This window comes from Solanum stenotomum, chromosome 1 (genome assembly GCF_019186545.1).
Source record: "Solanum stenotomum isolate F172 chromosome 1, ASM1918654v1, whole genome shotgun sequence".
Taxonomy (NCBI): domain Eukaryota; kingdom Viridiplantae; phylum Streptophyta; class Magnoliopsida; order Solanales; family Solanaceae; genus Solanum; species Solanum stenotomum.
Window position 1 is genome coordinate 93,633,628 of NC_064282.1, and position 18,062 is coordinate 93,651,689.

Sequence of the window (18,062 nt, forward strand, 5' to 3'; positions counted from 1 at the left end):
GCCCAAACAGGGACAATTGATAAAGTTGTAGAGAAGACTTGACTTAATTAACATATAGTACCATTTAAAAAGGAGGAAAAAAATCTACATGCATCTTCTTGATAGCTATATATACATATTGCTTGGCCTAGTGAAAAATATAAGCAAACAACTACCACACACAAAAAATACTTTTCACTTGCTAGTCTAAAACATTGCACACCATGAAAGTGTTAGCAACAACACTATGGGTTCTCTTGTTTTTTATTTTTACAAATACCAAGTTTGTTGTTTGTGTAGGGATTTGCAGAGAAAATGTGCAACAATCTCACTCGTCATGTGATTGATCTAAGCATTTCTATTGATTGGTTAGATTCGAGTCTTGAGAACCTGGAGATAGAAAGTGTTGATCTTAGCTAAGCATTTCTATTGATTGGTTGCTGTAGTCTTCATCATATAACACCTCTACTTGATTATCACAATTTTTCTTCACTCAAGTCTCTCGATCTTTCTGAGAATTGCAACTTAAATTCTTCTGTTCCGAAATGGGTTTTCAACCTCCCAAATCTCGTTTCTCTTGACCTGAGTTATTGTAATTTTATTGGCCCGTTACCTGACAATTCAGTTAACTTGACTTCTCTCACAACCTTCAAGGCTTCTGGAAACCCTTTCAATTGTCATTTACCTAAATGGTTGTTTGATTTGAATAATCTTGAACATCTTGAGCTCTATGGTAGTGGCATTGAAGGTGCGATACAGAGTAAGAGCGGAAACGTAACAAAACTTAAACATCTCGACCTTAACTCCACTATACCAAATTGGCTCTATCAATGTAAAGATCTAGAAACACTTTTCCTTGCATCAAATCGTCTTGAGGGAACAGTTTCAACTCTGATTTCAAATTTGAGCTCAATTATTAGTATTGACCTTTCTGATAATATGCTTTCTGGAAAGTTACCGAATGTAATTGGAAAGTTAGGGAAATTAGAACGACTTTATCTCACAGGAAATCTATTTGAGAGAGATATATCTGATTTCCTTTCAGTGGGATTGGGAAGTACTTCTTCTTTAACTGATTTGAGACTAGACGATAATAAACTCACAGGAGCTCTTCCGGAAAGTGTTGGCCATCTTTCAATGCTAGAAGGCTTTTCCATCTATAACAATAGGTTGGAAGGTGTTGTAACAGAAAGTCATTTCTCTAAATTAACACATTTACAATACTTTTATGCATCTAGAAATAATCTGACTTTAAAAGTGAGTCGGAATTGGATTCCACCTTTTCAAGTCACAGATATTGAAATAGGTGGCTGGAATATAGGCCCTTTGTTTCCCATGTGGCTCCGAACTCAAAAGCGGATAATGAATGTCGACATATCAGATGGTGGAATACAAGGTGAGGTTCCAACTTGGTTTTGGAACTTGTCTTCTCAAATTCGATTTCTCAATCTTTCTCATAACCAATTTGTTGGTGAGGTTCCAATCATCTCGACACCTTCGTGGACGGATGAACATGAAGGTCCTTGGACAATATACTTGGGTTCCAACAATTTTAGTGGGCCATTACCTTTGATTTCAACCATTGTAAGTGAGCTAGATCTCTCAAACAATTCTTTTTCCAAAGGTTTATCTAACTTTTTGTGTGAAGCAAAGAATGGATCTTACAAATTGGAGATCTTAAATCTCGGGGGAAATGATTTATCAGAAGAAATTCCTGATTGTTGGATGAATTGGCCAGAGTTGACGGTTTTAATCTTGAGGGACAATAATTTGATTGGAAGCTTACCAAGATCTATGGAGGTTTTGAGTAATTTGCGATCATTAGACTTACGAAGAAATAGACTTAACGGTCTGTTTCCTTCATCCTTAGGAAACTGCACAAAACTGCACAAAATAGATTTAGCTGAGAATGAGTTTATTGGAAAGATACCATCTTGGTTAGGAATGAGGTTTCCAACCTTGATAGTCCTTATCCTTAGGTCCAATAAATTCGATGGTGAATTGCCTCAAGAACTTTGTGACCTCAAAGATCTTCAGATCTTAGACCTTGCAAACAATACATTTGTTGGAATCATACCAAGGTGCATTGGCAATTTGAGTGCGATGGTCAAAGAAAAAAAGGAATTGGAATATGATGAAGACTTAAATTATTCTTATTATATCGGAGTTTTGATAGAGAGTGCAATGGTGACGACTAAAGGCAACATGTACCAGTATGACACCATTTTGGCGTTGTTTACAAGTATGGATATGTCTAGCAATAATCTTTCTGGAGATATTCCTATAAGTGTAACACGTCTTGCAGGATTAAGATCATTTAATCTTTCAAAAAATAATCTGATTGGTAGGATTCCAAATGACATTGGTGATATGAAAGTCTTGGAATCTGTTGATCTTTCAGAAAATCAACTTTATGGTCAAATCCCACAAAGTTTTTCGAGTTTGACCACTTTGAATTACTTGAATCTATCTGATAACAATTTGTCAGGTATGATACCATCGAGCACTCAACTTCAAAGCTTTGATCCCACAAGTTTTCAAGGAAACAAGCTCTGCGGACTTCCACTCTTGGTGAACTGCAGTTCGGATGGTGATATTCCAAATCACAAGCATGAAGATGATGAGAGTGACAAAGATGAAGTGGATTGGTTTTACATTTCAATGGCAATAGGATTTGCACTGAGCTTTTGGGGTGTTTGTGGTTCATTGCTTTTCAAGAGATCATGGAGACATGCTTATTTTCGTTTTCTAGACCGTAGCTGGGAAATGTTGCTTGCAAAGTTACCAGTATGTTGAGAGATATGATTAAGGATATTGCTATCATCAAAAGTTAGTTTGTGTGCTTACATTTCTCATGTTAGCAATCATGTTGTTTCATTTTGTATTCAAATGAGTGTTTCTTAAGATGTCCAAATAATGTTGTTTCTTTCATAGTTCCAATTTTCTTTTTTCAATCACAGAGTTGTGAGACATATGTTAATTTCTTTATTTATAATTTTTTAAGTACTTCATAAAAAAAGTTGTGTACTATAACTATATAAATAATACATCAAACAAAAAAAATATATCATTTTGAATTTTTTTGACATGACATCATATCGGTCAAAGTTTAATTGAGAATGCCAAAATGGTCTTTATATGCAAACTTCAAAGTAACAAAAGCTAGCAAGGCAAAGTTCTCTGCTTTGGCTGGACAGAGTACTTCACTTGCTGTCCTTAAATTCCGTGACGGGGGAGTCAACCCGCCCCACACTCACCCTCGTGCAACCGAGCTATTATTCATGATCGAAGGAAGCCTCGATGTTGGCTTAGTGGACACTACTAACAAGCTCTATAAATATACTCAAACTCTACAAATTGGTGACATGTTTGTGTTTCAAAAAGGACTAGAGCATTATCGGTACAATGGATGATCAGATTTTAAAGAGTTATGAATTCAACAGAATTCAAAATAATTTTGGCGTACATGTTGTATTTATGTTTAAAAATTTATTTAATATTATAATTAATTATCTATCTAAAAACGTGTTAACCAAAGAAGATTATGGCTCAAAACCCTTAAATTTAAAATCACATGGCTCTACCTTTGGATTTTTAGTAAAATAGTACAGTATATACTCTAGGTGCATGCAACTCGCAAGCTAGTTTGAGTACCATTGTCATAAAAAGAATATGTAGGATAAGATAAACGTTGACAAATAAAAACATTACCTTAAAAAGGAAAGCATCCAAAGGTGTGCCCTAATATGGGCAACATAATGAAATGTGAACCATAAATCCACCACTTTTCTAATTTGAGCCGTCTCAAATTCAATGAATAGAGTTACTTGGTATATTCACCCTGGTGGGAGATAGTATGTACATGATAAAATAGTCAAGTTGCACACATGCTACTAGACATCATCCCAATAAATTGAATGATTTTAAAAATGTGAAATTACCTAGAAGATAAACCATGTCATATTGAGTAAGATTTTTGCTTGCAAAGAGTTTTATGGAATCAGAAACTGAAATTGTAGCAGCAGGAAGATTAACATTTGAAGTTAAGGAAACATCTCCATCCCTTCGTCCTGTTTCTACATCATACCATTTTCCTCCAGCCTATGACATTTTATAATCAAAACTAACACAAATTAGGATGCATGTATATATATGTCACAAATAATATAATTTAAACGTCTCATCGTATTAAGACCACGANACATTTGAAGTTAAGGAAACATCTCCATCCCTTCGTCCTGTTTCTACATCATACCATTTTCCTCCAGCCTATGACATTTTATAATCAAAACTAACACAAATTAGGATGCATGTATATATATGTCACAAATAATATAATTTAAATGTCTCATCGTATTAAGACCACGAGTTTCAGGAATCTTTAGTTTTTTCTTAACTCCAAAGCCAATCAAATAAGTCATGAAAAAAAAAACGTTACTCTTTAGTTTGACTGGGCATGGAGTTCAAGAAACTAAATGATCCGTTTGAATCTTGTCATCTTAGATTAATGATGTGTGTAGTCCATTTAAATCTTGTGATCTCAAACTTGTCATATAAAATATTGAAATTGAAAAACTTACTAAATATAGAAAGAAACACTCTTTTTGAGACAGATTAAAAATGCTACCATTGAAGAAATAGAGAAAATTACTAATTAATCCCACCCATGTTTTAAATGGATGTTTTACCTGATCCATTTTAAATCTAGTCAAAGGTCTTCTATCCTTGTTGAGAATTATAGTTTTTTTTAAAAAAAATGAAGTGACCCAATCCCTTCTCAACCTAGGTCAAAGGTCTTCTCAGTTTTTTTAATAGAATTAAGTTCGTTACGGTTAACAAATCAGCCTCACATCATATCGATAACGATCAAAGAACTTAATTATAGTAGTAAAATAGAAAATCTCAAATGATATATGGAAGTAATAATGATGAAATAAAATGTAAAATTTACCAAGACAACAGCATCTCTAGTTGCCATAGAAATAATGTCAGCACAAGAAACTAGGCCTTGACATTCTGCTTCTAAAGCTTCTTTAATAGCATCAATGAGTTCATATCCCCTAACACTTGAATTTGGGACTGCTTTTTTCTCACTGGTGAGTCCATCCAATAGAATTGATGCATCACAACCCTATTCATCATGTACATATAGCAAAAATAGTATTCAATGATAATAAAAAATTGTACCACAAATATTTCATAAAGAGCATTCTTTTTTCATAATACCAAAATTTTATGGGTTTGGTTCATGAGCAAAATAAGAAAAGTCAAAAGGAAATTATCATTAAAAAAAATTATTTTTCTCTTTATGACAAAATTTATAGGCACAAAAACAGAGAAAAAGCATAAAATTGTCTCTTATCTTTGTGTTCAGACTCAATGTTATCCTTACTTTTTCACGTGGAACACTAATAATCCTTCATGTTTATAGTATTGGTGCAGTTTTGGTCCGCCCTCAAACTTGTCTTTACTTTTTGAGATCGAAAGGCTCGTTATGTAAGATTTAATGTGCAACAGTACAAATAAAGGTAGATTCTTGATTTGATTAGCTACAATGATGTTTGGACTAAAAAAGATATATAGGATTTAGCCACGGACAAGTTTTTATAGCTAAACAACAAAATTTATCGTTACTCTTACTCAACGATCAATTTATGTTAGCTACAAGTGAATTAGTGACAAAGTGCGCAGCTAAATTCAGTTTTCTTAATAGAACACTCTTCTTCTCATCTTCCCTCGTAGAGTTCTTGTTTCTACTAAATATAGAGGAAGAACACCGAACATTCCATACTCTAAATTGTGGACAAAACTAATGTTAAAAATAGACGAAAGTTTAAGAGGACCAAAAGTGCATCAATATTACAAACAAAAGGGACAATTATATTAGTGTTCCATGTGAAAAAAGAATAAGAATGATCTATTTTGGGGCTTTTCTCCACAAAAATATCATTATAGGTTTAAAACCATGCATTCCAATATCCTTTCCTTCTTTATTAAATTTCCGTATCAAATTAAATTTCCTTATCGAAAGCCAAAGCTCACTTAATTATAATAGTAACATAGAAAATATCAAATGATATATGGAAGTGATAATGATGAAATAAAATGTAAAATTTACCAAGACAACAGCATCTCTAGTTGCCATAGAAGTAATGTCAGCACAAGAAACTAGGCCATGACATATCTGCCTCTAAAGCTTCTTTAATAGCATCAATGAGTGGATATCCCCAAACACTTGAATTTGGGACTGCTTTTTTCTGACTATTGTTTCCATCCAATAGAATTGATGCATCACAACCCTATTCATCATGTACATAAAAAAAAATATTAGTCCAATATTCAATGGTAATAGAAAATTGTACCTCAAATATTTCATAAAGATCATTCTTTTTTCATAATACCAAAATTTTATGGAATTAGTTCATCAGCAAAATAAGAAAAGTCAAAAGGAAATTATCATAAATTTTTTATTTTACCCTTTATGGCATAATTTATATGAATGTTATCCTTAATTTTATCACATGAAACACTAATAATACTTCATGTTTATAGTATTGGTGCAGTTCTAGTCTGCCCTCAAACTTGTCTTTACTTTTTGAGATCGAAAGGCTCATTAAGTAAGATTTCATGTGCAACAATACAAATAAAGGTAAATTCTTGATTTANGAGTTCATATCCCCTAACACTTGAATTTGGGACTGCTTTTTTCTCACTGGTGAGTCCATCCAATAGAATTGATGCATCACAACCCTATTCATCATGTACATATAGCAAAAATAGTATTCAATGATAATAAAAAATTGTACCACAAATATTTCATAAAGAGCATTCTTTTTTCATAATACCAAAATTTTATGGGTTTGGGTCATGAGCAAAATAAGAAAAGTTAAAAGGAAATTATCATAAATTTTTTATGTTACCCTTTATGACATAATTTATATGAATGTTATCCTTAATTTTATCACATGAAACACTAATAATACTTCATGTTTATAGTATTGATGCAGTTTTAGTCCGCCCTCAAACTTGTCTTTACTTTTTGAGATCGAAAGGCTCATTAAGTAAGATTTCATGTGCAACAATACAAATAAAGGTAAATTCTTGATTTAATTAGCTACAATGATGTTTGGACTAAAAAAGAAAGGATTTAGCCACGTACATGTTTTATAGCTAAACAACAAAATTTATCGTTACTCTTACTCAACGATCAATTTAATGTTAGCTACAAGTGAATTAGTGACGAAGTTCACAGCTAAATTCAGTTTTCTTAATAGAACACTCTTCTTCTCATCTTCCCTCATAGAGTTCTTGTTTCTACCAAATATAGAGGAGGAACAGTACTGAACATTCCATACTCTAATTTGTGGACAAAACTAATGTTAAAAATAGACGAAAGTTTAAGAGGATCAAAAGTGCATCAATATTACAAACAAGAGAGACAATTATATTAGTGTTCCACGTGAAAAGGGAATAAGAATGATCTATTTTGGGCCTTTTCTCCACAAAAATATCATTATAGGTTTAAAACCATGCATTCCAATATCCTCTCCTTCTTTATTAAATTTCCGTATCAAATTAAATTTCCTTATCGAAAGCCAAAGCTCACTTAAGCTCCATTTGAAAATTTGAATTTCTAAAACTAAAATTATTTACGAAAGCATTCATAAATCTATTCTGCCCAATGAATAGCAGACAAGAGATGGATAGTCATTTGAGTCATACCACCAAGAGGAAGATCAAGAAAATCTCTACCATCAGACTTCGAATCTGTTTCTTATTTGAAAGTTGACTAGACCCCATTGAAGCTCTCTTGCGATATGTGATTTTCCACATTGCTACCTGTATTGAACCTCTGATTTTTTGGAAGCAACTCTCTCAATCTTATATTAGTTGTCAATATTATTTAAAATACTTATTTAATTTATTTCAAAACATTTGTCATTTTATAAGGTAACTATTTCCCCTTATTTAATTGTTCTTGAAAATAAATATTATTATTGATTATCTTGAGTTCAAATACATGAATATTAGTTGATGATGTTATGATTATTCAGATACCAATAAGATTAGCTAGCTTTGTTGAGAGATGAGGATAAAATTTTACAAAAATAAATATGATAACTAATATGAAATAAAAGAAGTATTTATTATTATCTCTTCTTCTTTTTTTTCTTCTAATATGAAAACGTTAAGAAAAGTCCTCTTTTATCAACTAGACGATTTCATCAATGTCGGCATGGTCCATGCATGGCCCAAACAGGGACACTTGATAAAGTTGTAGAGAAGACTTGTTTAATGAGAAGAAATTAATGTTTAGATATGCGATTTGACGTTGATTTCATCTCATGATTTTATATTATGAGATGAGATCTCAAATTCTTCAAAAATCATGATTTGAGATTTTTCAAATACAAAAATTGACCCTCAAGTATTTGTAAAAAAATAAAAAACAATATCAAAATTTAAAATAAAAAAAAAACATCAAGAAAAGCAAAAAAGATAGATTAAAGTGAGAGAAAATTACATGTTACAATATACGGTGATAATTTTTTTTTTAAAAAAAAATTAAAGTCCCCAATAGTCATTAATAAATAAAAAGTATTTGAATAGTAATCAATATTTATCTTGGGAATAATAAAATAATCAAAATAAAAATCAACTTATTAGGAGAATATCAAGGGATTGAAAGATTTATCTTGTCAATTATAAATTACTATATTTATGGAAAAGATATTTTGATAGTAACGTGAGGGTGGGTGTGGGTTGACATATGATAAGTTTAAAAATCCCTTGAAATGTGTAATAGATAATGACAAATTGATTCTCTCTCATTAATATTATTTCTCTCACCTATTAATTATATAACATTATATAATATATATCAGTTAATAATATATAATTAATTAATTTATAAATTAAAACTAATCTGTTAATGCTTGTAATTAAAATGTTATTAGTAGTAATATAAAAAAAAAGTAGATCTAAAAGTTGTAATATTAATCCTTAAATAGATGTGTGGTGTGATTTTTCCTTTTTATAATTGGAGAAATTTTTGAAATAGGATAGGAAAAATTAGCAATTAAGTCATAATACCTAACATAATTAGTTAAAATAACAACACTTTAAAATATTTATTTAAAATGGCAGAATGACAATATTTTTATAAAATAATATGTATTCAAATTTTAGTATTTTAAATTAATTTTATTTATGGAAAGAGTCCTATATTGGACCAAATTATATACCAATAACCGTTTAAAGTGAAAAAAATAAAATAAAACCAATACCATTAATCTTTTTTCATCACCATTCACGTTTCTTCCCCAACTTTCACATTTCTTCCCCACCTTTCACGTTTCAAGTTTATCTTTCTTCAAGGTGCTAAATTGTTGTTCATCCATAAATTTTCTTTATTGTTAAACGAAATCTCTTTATTAATTCAAGCAGATTTCTCGGTTGGCAAGGTAATTTCCATTATCCATTTCGATTAGTTATTTAGATTTCTTTTGATTTATTTTCAATATCACTATTTATGGTTTATATTTCGCATTGTACATATTACGGATTTTCCGTCAATTTTTTTGATTTTTGTGCAAGTTTGTTTACATATTCATCTAATATTTATGTATTTCAATTAGTTATTTAGATTTCTTTTGATTTATTTTCAATATCAACGTTTATGATTTCTATTTCGCATTGTACATATTATGGATTTTTCGTTAATTTTTTCGATTTTTATGCAAGTTTGTTTACATATTTATGTAAAATTTATGTATTTTAAATTTTTAGTCGATTAAACAAATTTTTTTCAATTTTTTTCTAATTTCGTTTTAATATTTCAGATTTATTAGAATCTACAAATTCATTCATATGGTTATTTTGTTTTATTTTTAATACATTTATATTTTCTTTTAGGATTTTAGATTTGGGGAAAGCATATGTTTGTCTACAATGTCTTAATCAACAGTTTATTTGTATATTCATTCTATCTATATATCAACAAGTTTTGCATTTTTTTATTTTTTACATTGTATTTCAATCTCAATTAGTATACCAACATGTTTGTATGTCCTTCTTAATTTGTATTCATCCTAACTGTATGCTAACAATTTTGTATTTTATTGGGTATTCATTTTGTATTTCAATCTCAATTTATATGTGAACAAGTTTGTATTTCTCTTTTGTTTTGTATTCAACCTAATTGTATACCAACAAGTTTTGTATTTTATGTGCCTACTTTACCTTTCAAAGTCACTTTGTATTTCAAATGAAGAGAGTATTTAATTTCTTTTGTATTCACAACTTTATATTCAATCTCACTTTGTATTTTCATCTCACTTTTGTATTCATATAAATATATTGTTGTATTCAACATATAGTTCATGATTCATTAGTTTGTATTTTACCTTTCAAAGTCACTTTGTATTTCAAATGAAGAGAGTATTTCTTTTGTATTCACAACTTTATATTCAATCTCACTTTGTATTTATAACTTTGTATTATCATCTCACTTTTGTATTCATATATTGTTGTATTCAACATATAGTTCATGATCGATTAGTTACATTAACTTAATGGGATACAAATTATTATATGCATTTAAACAGAAAAAATAGCTACTAAACTAAAAAAAAATCAATTTCATTCGTTATACATCATAATTTGGATACAAAACATCCGAAAAAAGCTATAAATCCCAATGCATACAAAGATACCTGATTGTTTTTCGATTGTTCACCGGATGCGATAAATTTATAGTTGTCAATTTTGAAAAATTTTGTTTTAAAAATATGTCGTATTCAACTTGAAGAAGCTTTGAAAGTTATCATGTGAATGATTCGCAAGACAAACTAATTTTTTTTTTTTTGATGTTGTTGACACCCAATTTTGGACCTCCACAATTTATATTAATTTCCGAGCTTCTTAAATCCCAAACAATTTGAAATAATTAATTTTTTTTTATATAAAGTTCAAATATTTTTCAAGTTACTTTTAATTAATTTTATCATTTTAAATAATATATATGTTTTATATAATTTCGTATATAACTAGTATATTTTATAGACATTTCGAAAATTTATCTCAAAAAGATTTAAATTTTAGTTAAATATTCTACTAATTTAGTTTAGTTTAAATAATAGTTATAATTTTGAGTAATTAGTTTGTAATTAAATTAATTATTTTATAGTCGAGTTAATTATTTTATTTCGTTGAATTTAAGAAGCCCGTTAATTAATTAATTTTAATTCATTAGCTAAACTTAGCTAAGTTTCGAATTTGGCAATGACAAAATTAGCCACTTGCTATCCTAGCCTCCCAATTCTTCAAGACCCAAAATTGGGCCATAATTTTCAGCCTAATTTGATTCCAAACAGCCCGCTACTTAATTCCCAGCCCAACACCAAAGAATTCCATTCCCAGGGGCCCACTAACATACAACATACAATTATAACAATTTGCATACATCAAACCCATGTGCCCGACCCCACCCCTGTACGTCTTGGTCTTCTCCTTCACACAAAAATGAGAAGAAACCCAGCAACGTGGTAACCAGAAACGCACCAGCAGTCCAACAACGTCGCAAAGCATCGCAGCCCCAAAATCTCGAGCCCAGTCCAGTCCAACGTCTCTCTCCAAATTCGTACCAGCAGTGCAGCAAAAGCAAGCACGCGTTTCCCCTCTCTTTCCTCTTTTGGAATAAGGTTGAAGCTTTGGAAAAAGGTGTTTAGCCTTAATAGTGAAAAGATTTGAATTTTGAAATATGTCTTACTCTTACCCGAAAATCAGCCTTTTTTTTCCCCCCAAAAAAAAAATAATTTTGAACCCTAATTCCCTTATATATATTTCCATCTTCCTCACTGTGAAGGGGGATTTTTTTTGGGCTTCCATTGATACAGAGAAGTAGCTCAAAGGAAATATATAAGAAATACATACGAAATAGACACACAAATAGAGAGTCGAAATTAAGTGAGAGTCAGTCTTCTTAAATCATACAAATTTGGAGTCTAGATTTCGGGTTTCTTTCCAATTTTTTGCTCACCAAAGCTCATCGGCATTTGATTCAAAGTGGTGGAAGCTTCTTCGTGTTTAGCTCGTCCCGTCCCGTTTGCTGCTCCGAAGAAGGTAAACTCCTTCCTAGTCTTCATCCAAGTTCTGTCAATGATCTGTGTGCCTTAATTGTAGTCCAAATTTATGCTCAGTTTTCTTTGGCATTCCTTTGATGAGTCGACTTCATATATTCGTTAGCAGGGGCGGCTCAACGTAATTAGGGGCCTAAAGCCGAAATTTCAATTTGAGGCCTAAAATATAAACAAACTTCGTATACATATTTTTAGTATTTAATAATGTTTTTCAGTTATTGATTTTAGGTAAAATTTTATCAACTCAACATTGAAAACATCCTTTCAGTGAGACAATTATTATATGAATTGTTAACATAATTTTATAAGTAATAAGTTGACAAATATTAAATAAAAATAAGAGTTAGAACCATAGAATCTGATTTAAGAAGTTGACGACTACACCATTTAAATATGCTTGTTGTAATGTTTGAAACTAAAATTTAAAAAGAAATAAAAAAGAATTTGTAATTCACTTTGTTCAACACTTTTCATTATTAATTCTTATTTTTAACAAGGGTAAATTTTATGAATCACATAGTTTTAATATGAAATTACAATCTATCACTCTTTAGTTTGTAATTACATTAATCCCTTAAAAAGTAACACAAACCATATACATAATATGTAGCTCAGATACATTAAAGAGTATCCCGAATACATTATAACATAAACTGGATACATAATATGTAGCTCGGATACATTAAATATTGGCTCGGATACATTGAAGAAATAAGAAATTTTAGAGGCTTTTAGAAATAAAAGGGGATATTGGAAATAAGGAAAACATAAGATGTGTATTTTAGTAATTTTTCCTTTTAACAAAGTATAGAAGATGTTAAAGTGGGTAAAATAATATGTTTTTTATCATAATTAATTAATTTTTTCTATAAAAATTTAACACATGATTTATTCTTGATAATAATTTGGGCCCCCCAAAAATTTGGAGGCCTAAGGCATAAGCCTTATTTTACAAAGGCAAAAGCCGGCCCTGTTCGTTAGTATTGCTATCGTCTTAACTTGTTCTTGCTCATTATATGTGCCTTGTAGCGAACCATTTTGCTTAAACTCATGAGTCGTTTAGAGTTTCTTTTCATGTCTAGTTGAGGTTTAATTCTTCTTGCTCGTCTATCTTGTTTTAAATTCTTACCCACCCCTTTTCTTGCTCGACTTTAGTCGCTTAGTCTTGATGTAGTGGGCATAGCATTTGATCCGTTTAGTATTGATGACAACTATTTCGAATCGACTCGGTTTTGATTTAAAGTTCCGAACATGTAATCTGGTTGAAGCCTTTCTATTTCGCGGGGGTTCGCGAACTAGTTGATTGTTTGCTTTAATGCAAACGTGAAAGTCGCTTCTTCTTTTTCCAATATTTTTGAAGCTATGTGTTGCCCCCTCCCTATAGTGATTTTCTGCGTCTAGTTTAGATTTGGGACTCCTCTATTGCATTCATTCCAGTTTTATGACTTATTTGAAGTTTGGCCTATGCCTATTTTGGTTTTTATTCTATGCGGCAAATACTCCAATAGTCATCTTGTTATTCAGAATCTTGTTTTAATTTTGATAATATGAGATAATTTCCTCTTCATTTAGTTCAACAATTTAGAACCATTAAATAGATATCGGTATCTCGAAGCATGATTTATTTACCGTGAGATGATCTGGTGGTTGAGTTTATCGTATCTAAATATTGATTAGTCGGTCATAAAAGTTTGTCACTTTTAGAACGTTGTGTAGTTACTATAATAAGAAGCATGTTGTGTCTTATGATTTATCTGTTTGTAGTGATAGTTAATAATTTCTTTTTTATATCATTTACTTGTCAAACACTTGCCATGTACATGAAGTTGTCTTATTTATTAAAAAAATACCATGCAGTAACACTTACTTTAGTTGCTCATGTTTATTTCTCTTTTGCAAATCTGAGATGATCTTATTTTTTTATATATATAAAATTGGAGATCTGTTTAACAATTATTTACATGAATTACTACTCAGTTCACTTGCTGGTGATTGGAATAATATGCTGAGATTCCAGACTCTATCCAATTCTAATTCTTTTTCTTTTTGCTTTTTTTTATACATGTGACGTCAATTCGAGTCCGCTTGGGACTCATCCCTTGCATATCGTTGAGTTTTTTCTTGAGTTGGCCCTGGTCATTGTTGAAAAATTGGAGTCAAAATACTGTTCCGAAAAAGCTAAAATCAGGCTGAAAATGGCATGTATACGTTGATATGATTGTCGTAGACGTTGGTATACAGACGGAAATACAGTATACAGGGGCAAAGCATGGAAATACGAATCGAGGAGTGCCAAAAAATATGAAGTTTAAAGGGGAAATATAGGTTTCGGATGTTGGATGCGGCCCGTATACAATGGTATACGTGATGTGTATACATAGATTTCTTGAAGGAAAATAGGGGCCAAAAGCCCAAGGGAATTTCAGCAAGTCCAAGATTTGGGCCAAAGGCCCAAATTTGATATTCCTCTTCTTACTCTTATTTATTTTGTTATATTTGACTAACGTTTTGATTATCTTATGATTTAATTTAATTAAATTCCCCGAGAATGGTCATTTCATTCTATTTTTCAGATTAAGATATATATTTTATTACTTAGTTCTTATTTTAATATTAGTCATTTCAACACTTAAATTATTTCCCTTTAGAAAATTCCCCTCTAGTTCATTGCCCTTTAGATAAATAAAAATGATAAAAAAAATAATAATAGTAAAATAAAAAATTGGTTAAAATAAATGAGTTCTTTTATTTAGTTAAAATTTCAAAATTAGTTAAAATAATTGAGTTCTTTTACTTCATTAAACTTTCAAAATTAGTCCAAGTCATGAGTTCTTTACTTAGTTAATTTAAAAAAATAATAATAATAATTAGTTAAAATGAATGAATTATTTTACTTAAGTAAAATTTCAAAATTAGTCAAAATCTTTAGTCAAATCGCCGGTCAACCGCAAGTTAGCGGGCATTCCGAGGGCCTAACACCTTCTCGGAATGTACATTTGAACTCGAACCCTTTTATTTTCAATTGATTTTATCTGTTTAAATCTTTTGAAAACCTTTAATTTTTTCTTGATTTTTTACTAAAAAATTAAGTGGCGACTCTGTTCTTTTGGAAATTCGAGTTCTCTTAAACCATAAATTTAATCTATTTTTCAGAAACTCAGTCATTTTTTCCTTTATATATATTTTTAAATAAAACAGATGTTCTTAAGAAGAAAGCAAAAATATGCTTGACGGAAAGATGATTATTTATGCTCTTTTCAAAACGTAACTGATTTGTATTTAATTTTTTTTTTACCTTTTTTGAATTTTTTTGTTCTGTTATTAATTATTTGTATTCTTTCAAATTAATCAAAATAAAATAAATACATAACTAATCCCTTAACAAACTAAAATAATGACATTTTTAATAAATAATGAAACTGTTGCTAAGGAGTCTCACTAAAAGCTAAAATATTGTTGTTTTGAAAATTTTCCCAATAGAATATGATTAGCCCCAAAGGTGTAAAATTTGTGTAAGTGACACTATTAAATAATTAATGGGCCTATAAAATTTAGGGCCTAAATTTAAAATCGAACAGGTCTTCGAGTCAACATCTACGTGCATCATCTTTCTAAAACTATTATACATTAATCTTCAACTATATTATATATGGTTGTTAATAGCTACATAATACATATTGCCTGGCCTAGTAAAAATATAAGCAAGCACAGCTAGCTACTTGAGACACATATATACTTTTCAATTCCTAGTCTAAAATATTGCACACCATGAAGGTGTTAGTACTATGGGTAATTCTTCTCTTGTTTTTTATTTGACAAACACCAAATTTGTTGTTTGTGTTGGGATAACAAATTTCAACCACTGTAATTGAGCTACATCTCTCGAATAATTTTTTTTCAAAAGGTTTATCTAACTTTTCGTGTGAAACAAAAAATTGATCTTACAAAATGAAGATTTTAAACCTCGAGGGAAACGATTTATCAAAAAAAAATTCCTGATTATTGGATGAATTGGCAAGATTTGAAAATATTAGTCTTGAGTGAGAATAATTTGATTGGAGGTATACATGCAAGATCCATGGAGGATTTGACTAATTTGCAATCCTTAGGCCTCCGAAGAAATAGACTTAACGGTCCATTTCCTACATCCTTGGGAAACAATACAAAACTACATAAAATAGATTTAGGTAAGAATGAGTTTAATTTTTTGGAAAATTTGAATTTCTAAAACTAAAATTATTTACGAAAGCAATCATAAATTATTCTGCCCAATGAATAGTAGACACGAGATGAATAGTCTTTTAAGTTGTACCACCGAAAAGAAGATCAAGAAAATCTCTATCATCAGACGTCGAATCTGTTTCTTATTTGGTAGTTGACTACACTCCATTGAAGCTCTCTTGAGATATGTGATTTTCCACATTGCCACCTGTATTGAACCTCTCATTTTTTGGAAGCAACTCTCTTAGTCTTATATTAATCGTCAATATTATTTAAAATATTTATTTAATTTATTTCAAAACATTTGTCAGTTTATAAACAAGATAATTCTTTCCCCATATTTAATTGTTCTTGAAAATAAATAATATTATTGATTATCTTGAGTTCAAATACATGATTATTAGTTGATGATGTTATGATTATTCAGATACCAATAAGATTAGCTAGCTTTGTTGAGAGATGAGGATAAGATTTTTCAAAAAAAATGATAACTAATATGAAATAAAAGAAGTATTTATTATTATCTCTTTTTTTTCTTTTAATGTGAAAAGGTTAAGAAAAGTCCTCTTTTATCAACTAAACGATTTCATCAATGTGGGCATGGTGGACCTGCATGGCCCAAACAGGGACACTTGATAAAGTTGTAGAGAAGACTTGTTTAACGAGTAGTCGTTTGACATGCGATTTCATCTTATAATAAGAAATTATGAGATGAAATTAATGTTTAGCTATGTGATTTTACGTTGATTTCATCTCATGATTTTATATCATGAGATGAAAACTCAAATTCTCCAAAAATCATGGTTTGAGATTTTTTAAATACAAAAATTGACCCTCAAGTATTTGTAAGAAAACCTCACATTTATTTTATATATAAATAAAATACCAAGTTTGTTGTTTGTGTAGGGATTTGTAGAGAAAATGAGCAACGAGCGTTGGAGATCTTGAAGAAAGAAGTAGATGATCCCCTAGATATTCTCTCTTCTTGGGTTGTCGGAAAAGATTGTTGTGAATGGGAAGGAGTTGTGTGCAACAATCTAACTCGTCGTGTGATTGAACTACACATAAGTTATCTAAGGATCGATAACCTAGAGTGGTTGCCAAGTCTTTTGAGTCTTGAGAACCTGGAAATGTATCATGTGGATCTCCACGAAGCAACTAACTGGCTACAGGTTATTAACATGCTTCCTTCTTTGGTTGATCTAACGTTATCCAATTGTAGTGTTCATAATCTAACAAATCTACTTCATCACAATTTTTCTTCACTTGAAACTCGATCTTTCTAGTACTAAGGTTAATTCACCTATTCCCAATTGGGTTTTCAACCTTTCCAATCTTGTTTCTCTTAATTTGAGTGATTGTAATTTTACTGGCCCATTTCCCGACTTTCAAGTTAACTTGACTTCTCTCACAACCTTCAAGGCTTTTGAAAACTCTTTCAACTGTCTTTTACCCGAATGGTTGTTTGATATAAGTAATCTAGAACATCTTAACCTCTGTTCTAGTGGTATTAAATGTGCAATACCAAATAAGAGTGGAAACATAACAACACTTAAATATCTCGATCTTTCTGATAATAACCTTAACTCCACCATACCAAATTGGCTCTATCGATGCAAAGATCTGGAATCACTTTACCTTAGTGACAACCGTCTTGAGGGAGCAGTTTCAAGTCTGATTTCAAATTTGAGCTCAATAACTAATATTGACCTTTCTGGTAAT

At 30.5% G+C, this 18,062-nt stretch overlaps 2 protein-coding genes across 2 annotated transcripts; one reads left to right on the forward strand and one right to left on the reverse strand.

Annotated features, from left to right (window-relative positions):
• Nucleotides 1-294: 294 nt before the first annotated feature.
• LOC125859287 (receptor-like protein EIX2) lies at nt 295-2,775 on the forward strand. Its single transcript, XM_049538995.1, has 2 exons — nt 295-347; nt 426-2,775. Exons 1-2 carry the CDS (start codon nt 295-297, stop codon nt 2,773-2,775), a joined length of 2,403 nt encoding a protein of 800 aa, XP_049394952.1.
• A 1,040-nt stretch (nt 2,776-3,815) lies between these two features.
• LOC125859297 (peroxidase 57-like) lies at nt 3,816-7,812 on the reverse strand. The gene is made up of 4 exons (XM_049539007.1): nt 7,702-7,812; nt 4,931-5,110; nt 3,921-4,080; nt 3,816-3,820 (listed from the first exon to the last, which is right to left on the reverse strand). Exons 1-4 carry the CDS (start codon nt 7,810-7,812, stop codon nt 3,816-3,818), a joined length of 456 nt encoding a protein of 151 aa, XP_049394964.1.
• Nucleotides 7,813-18,062: the final 10,250 nt, after the last annotated feature.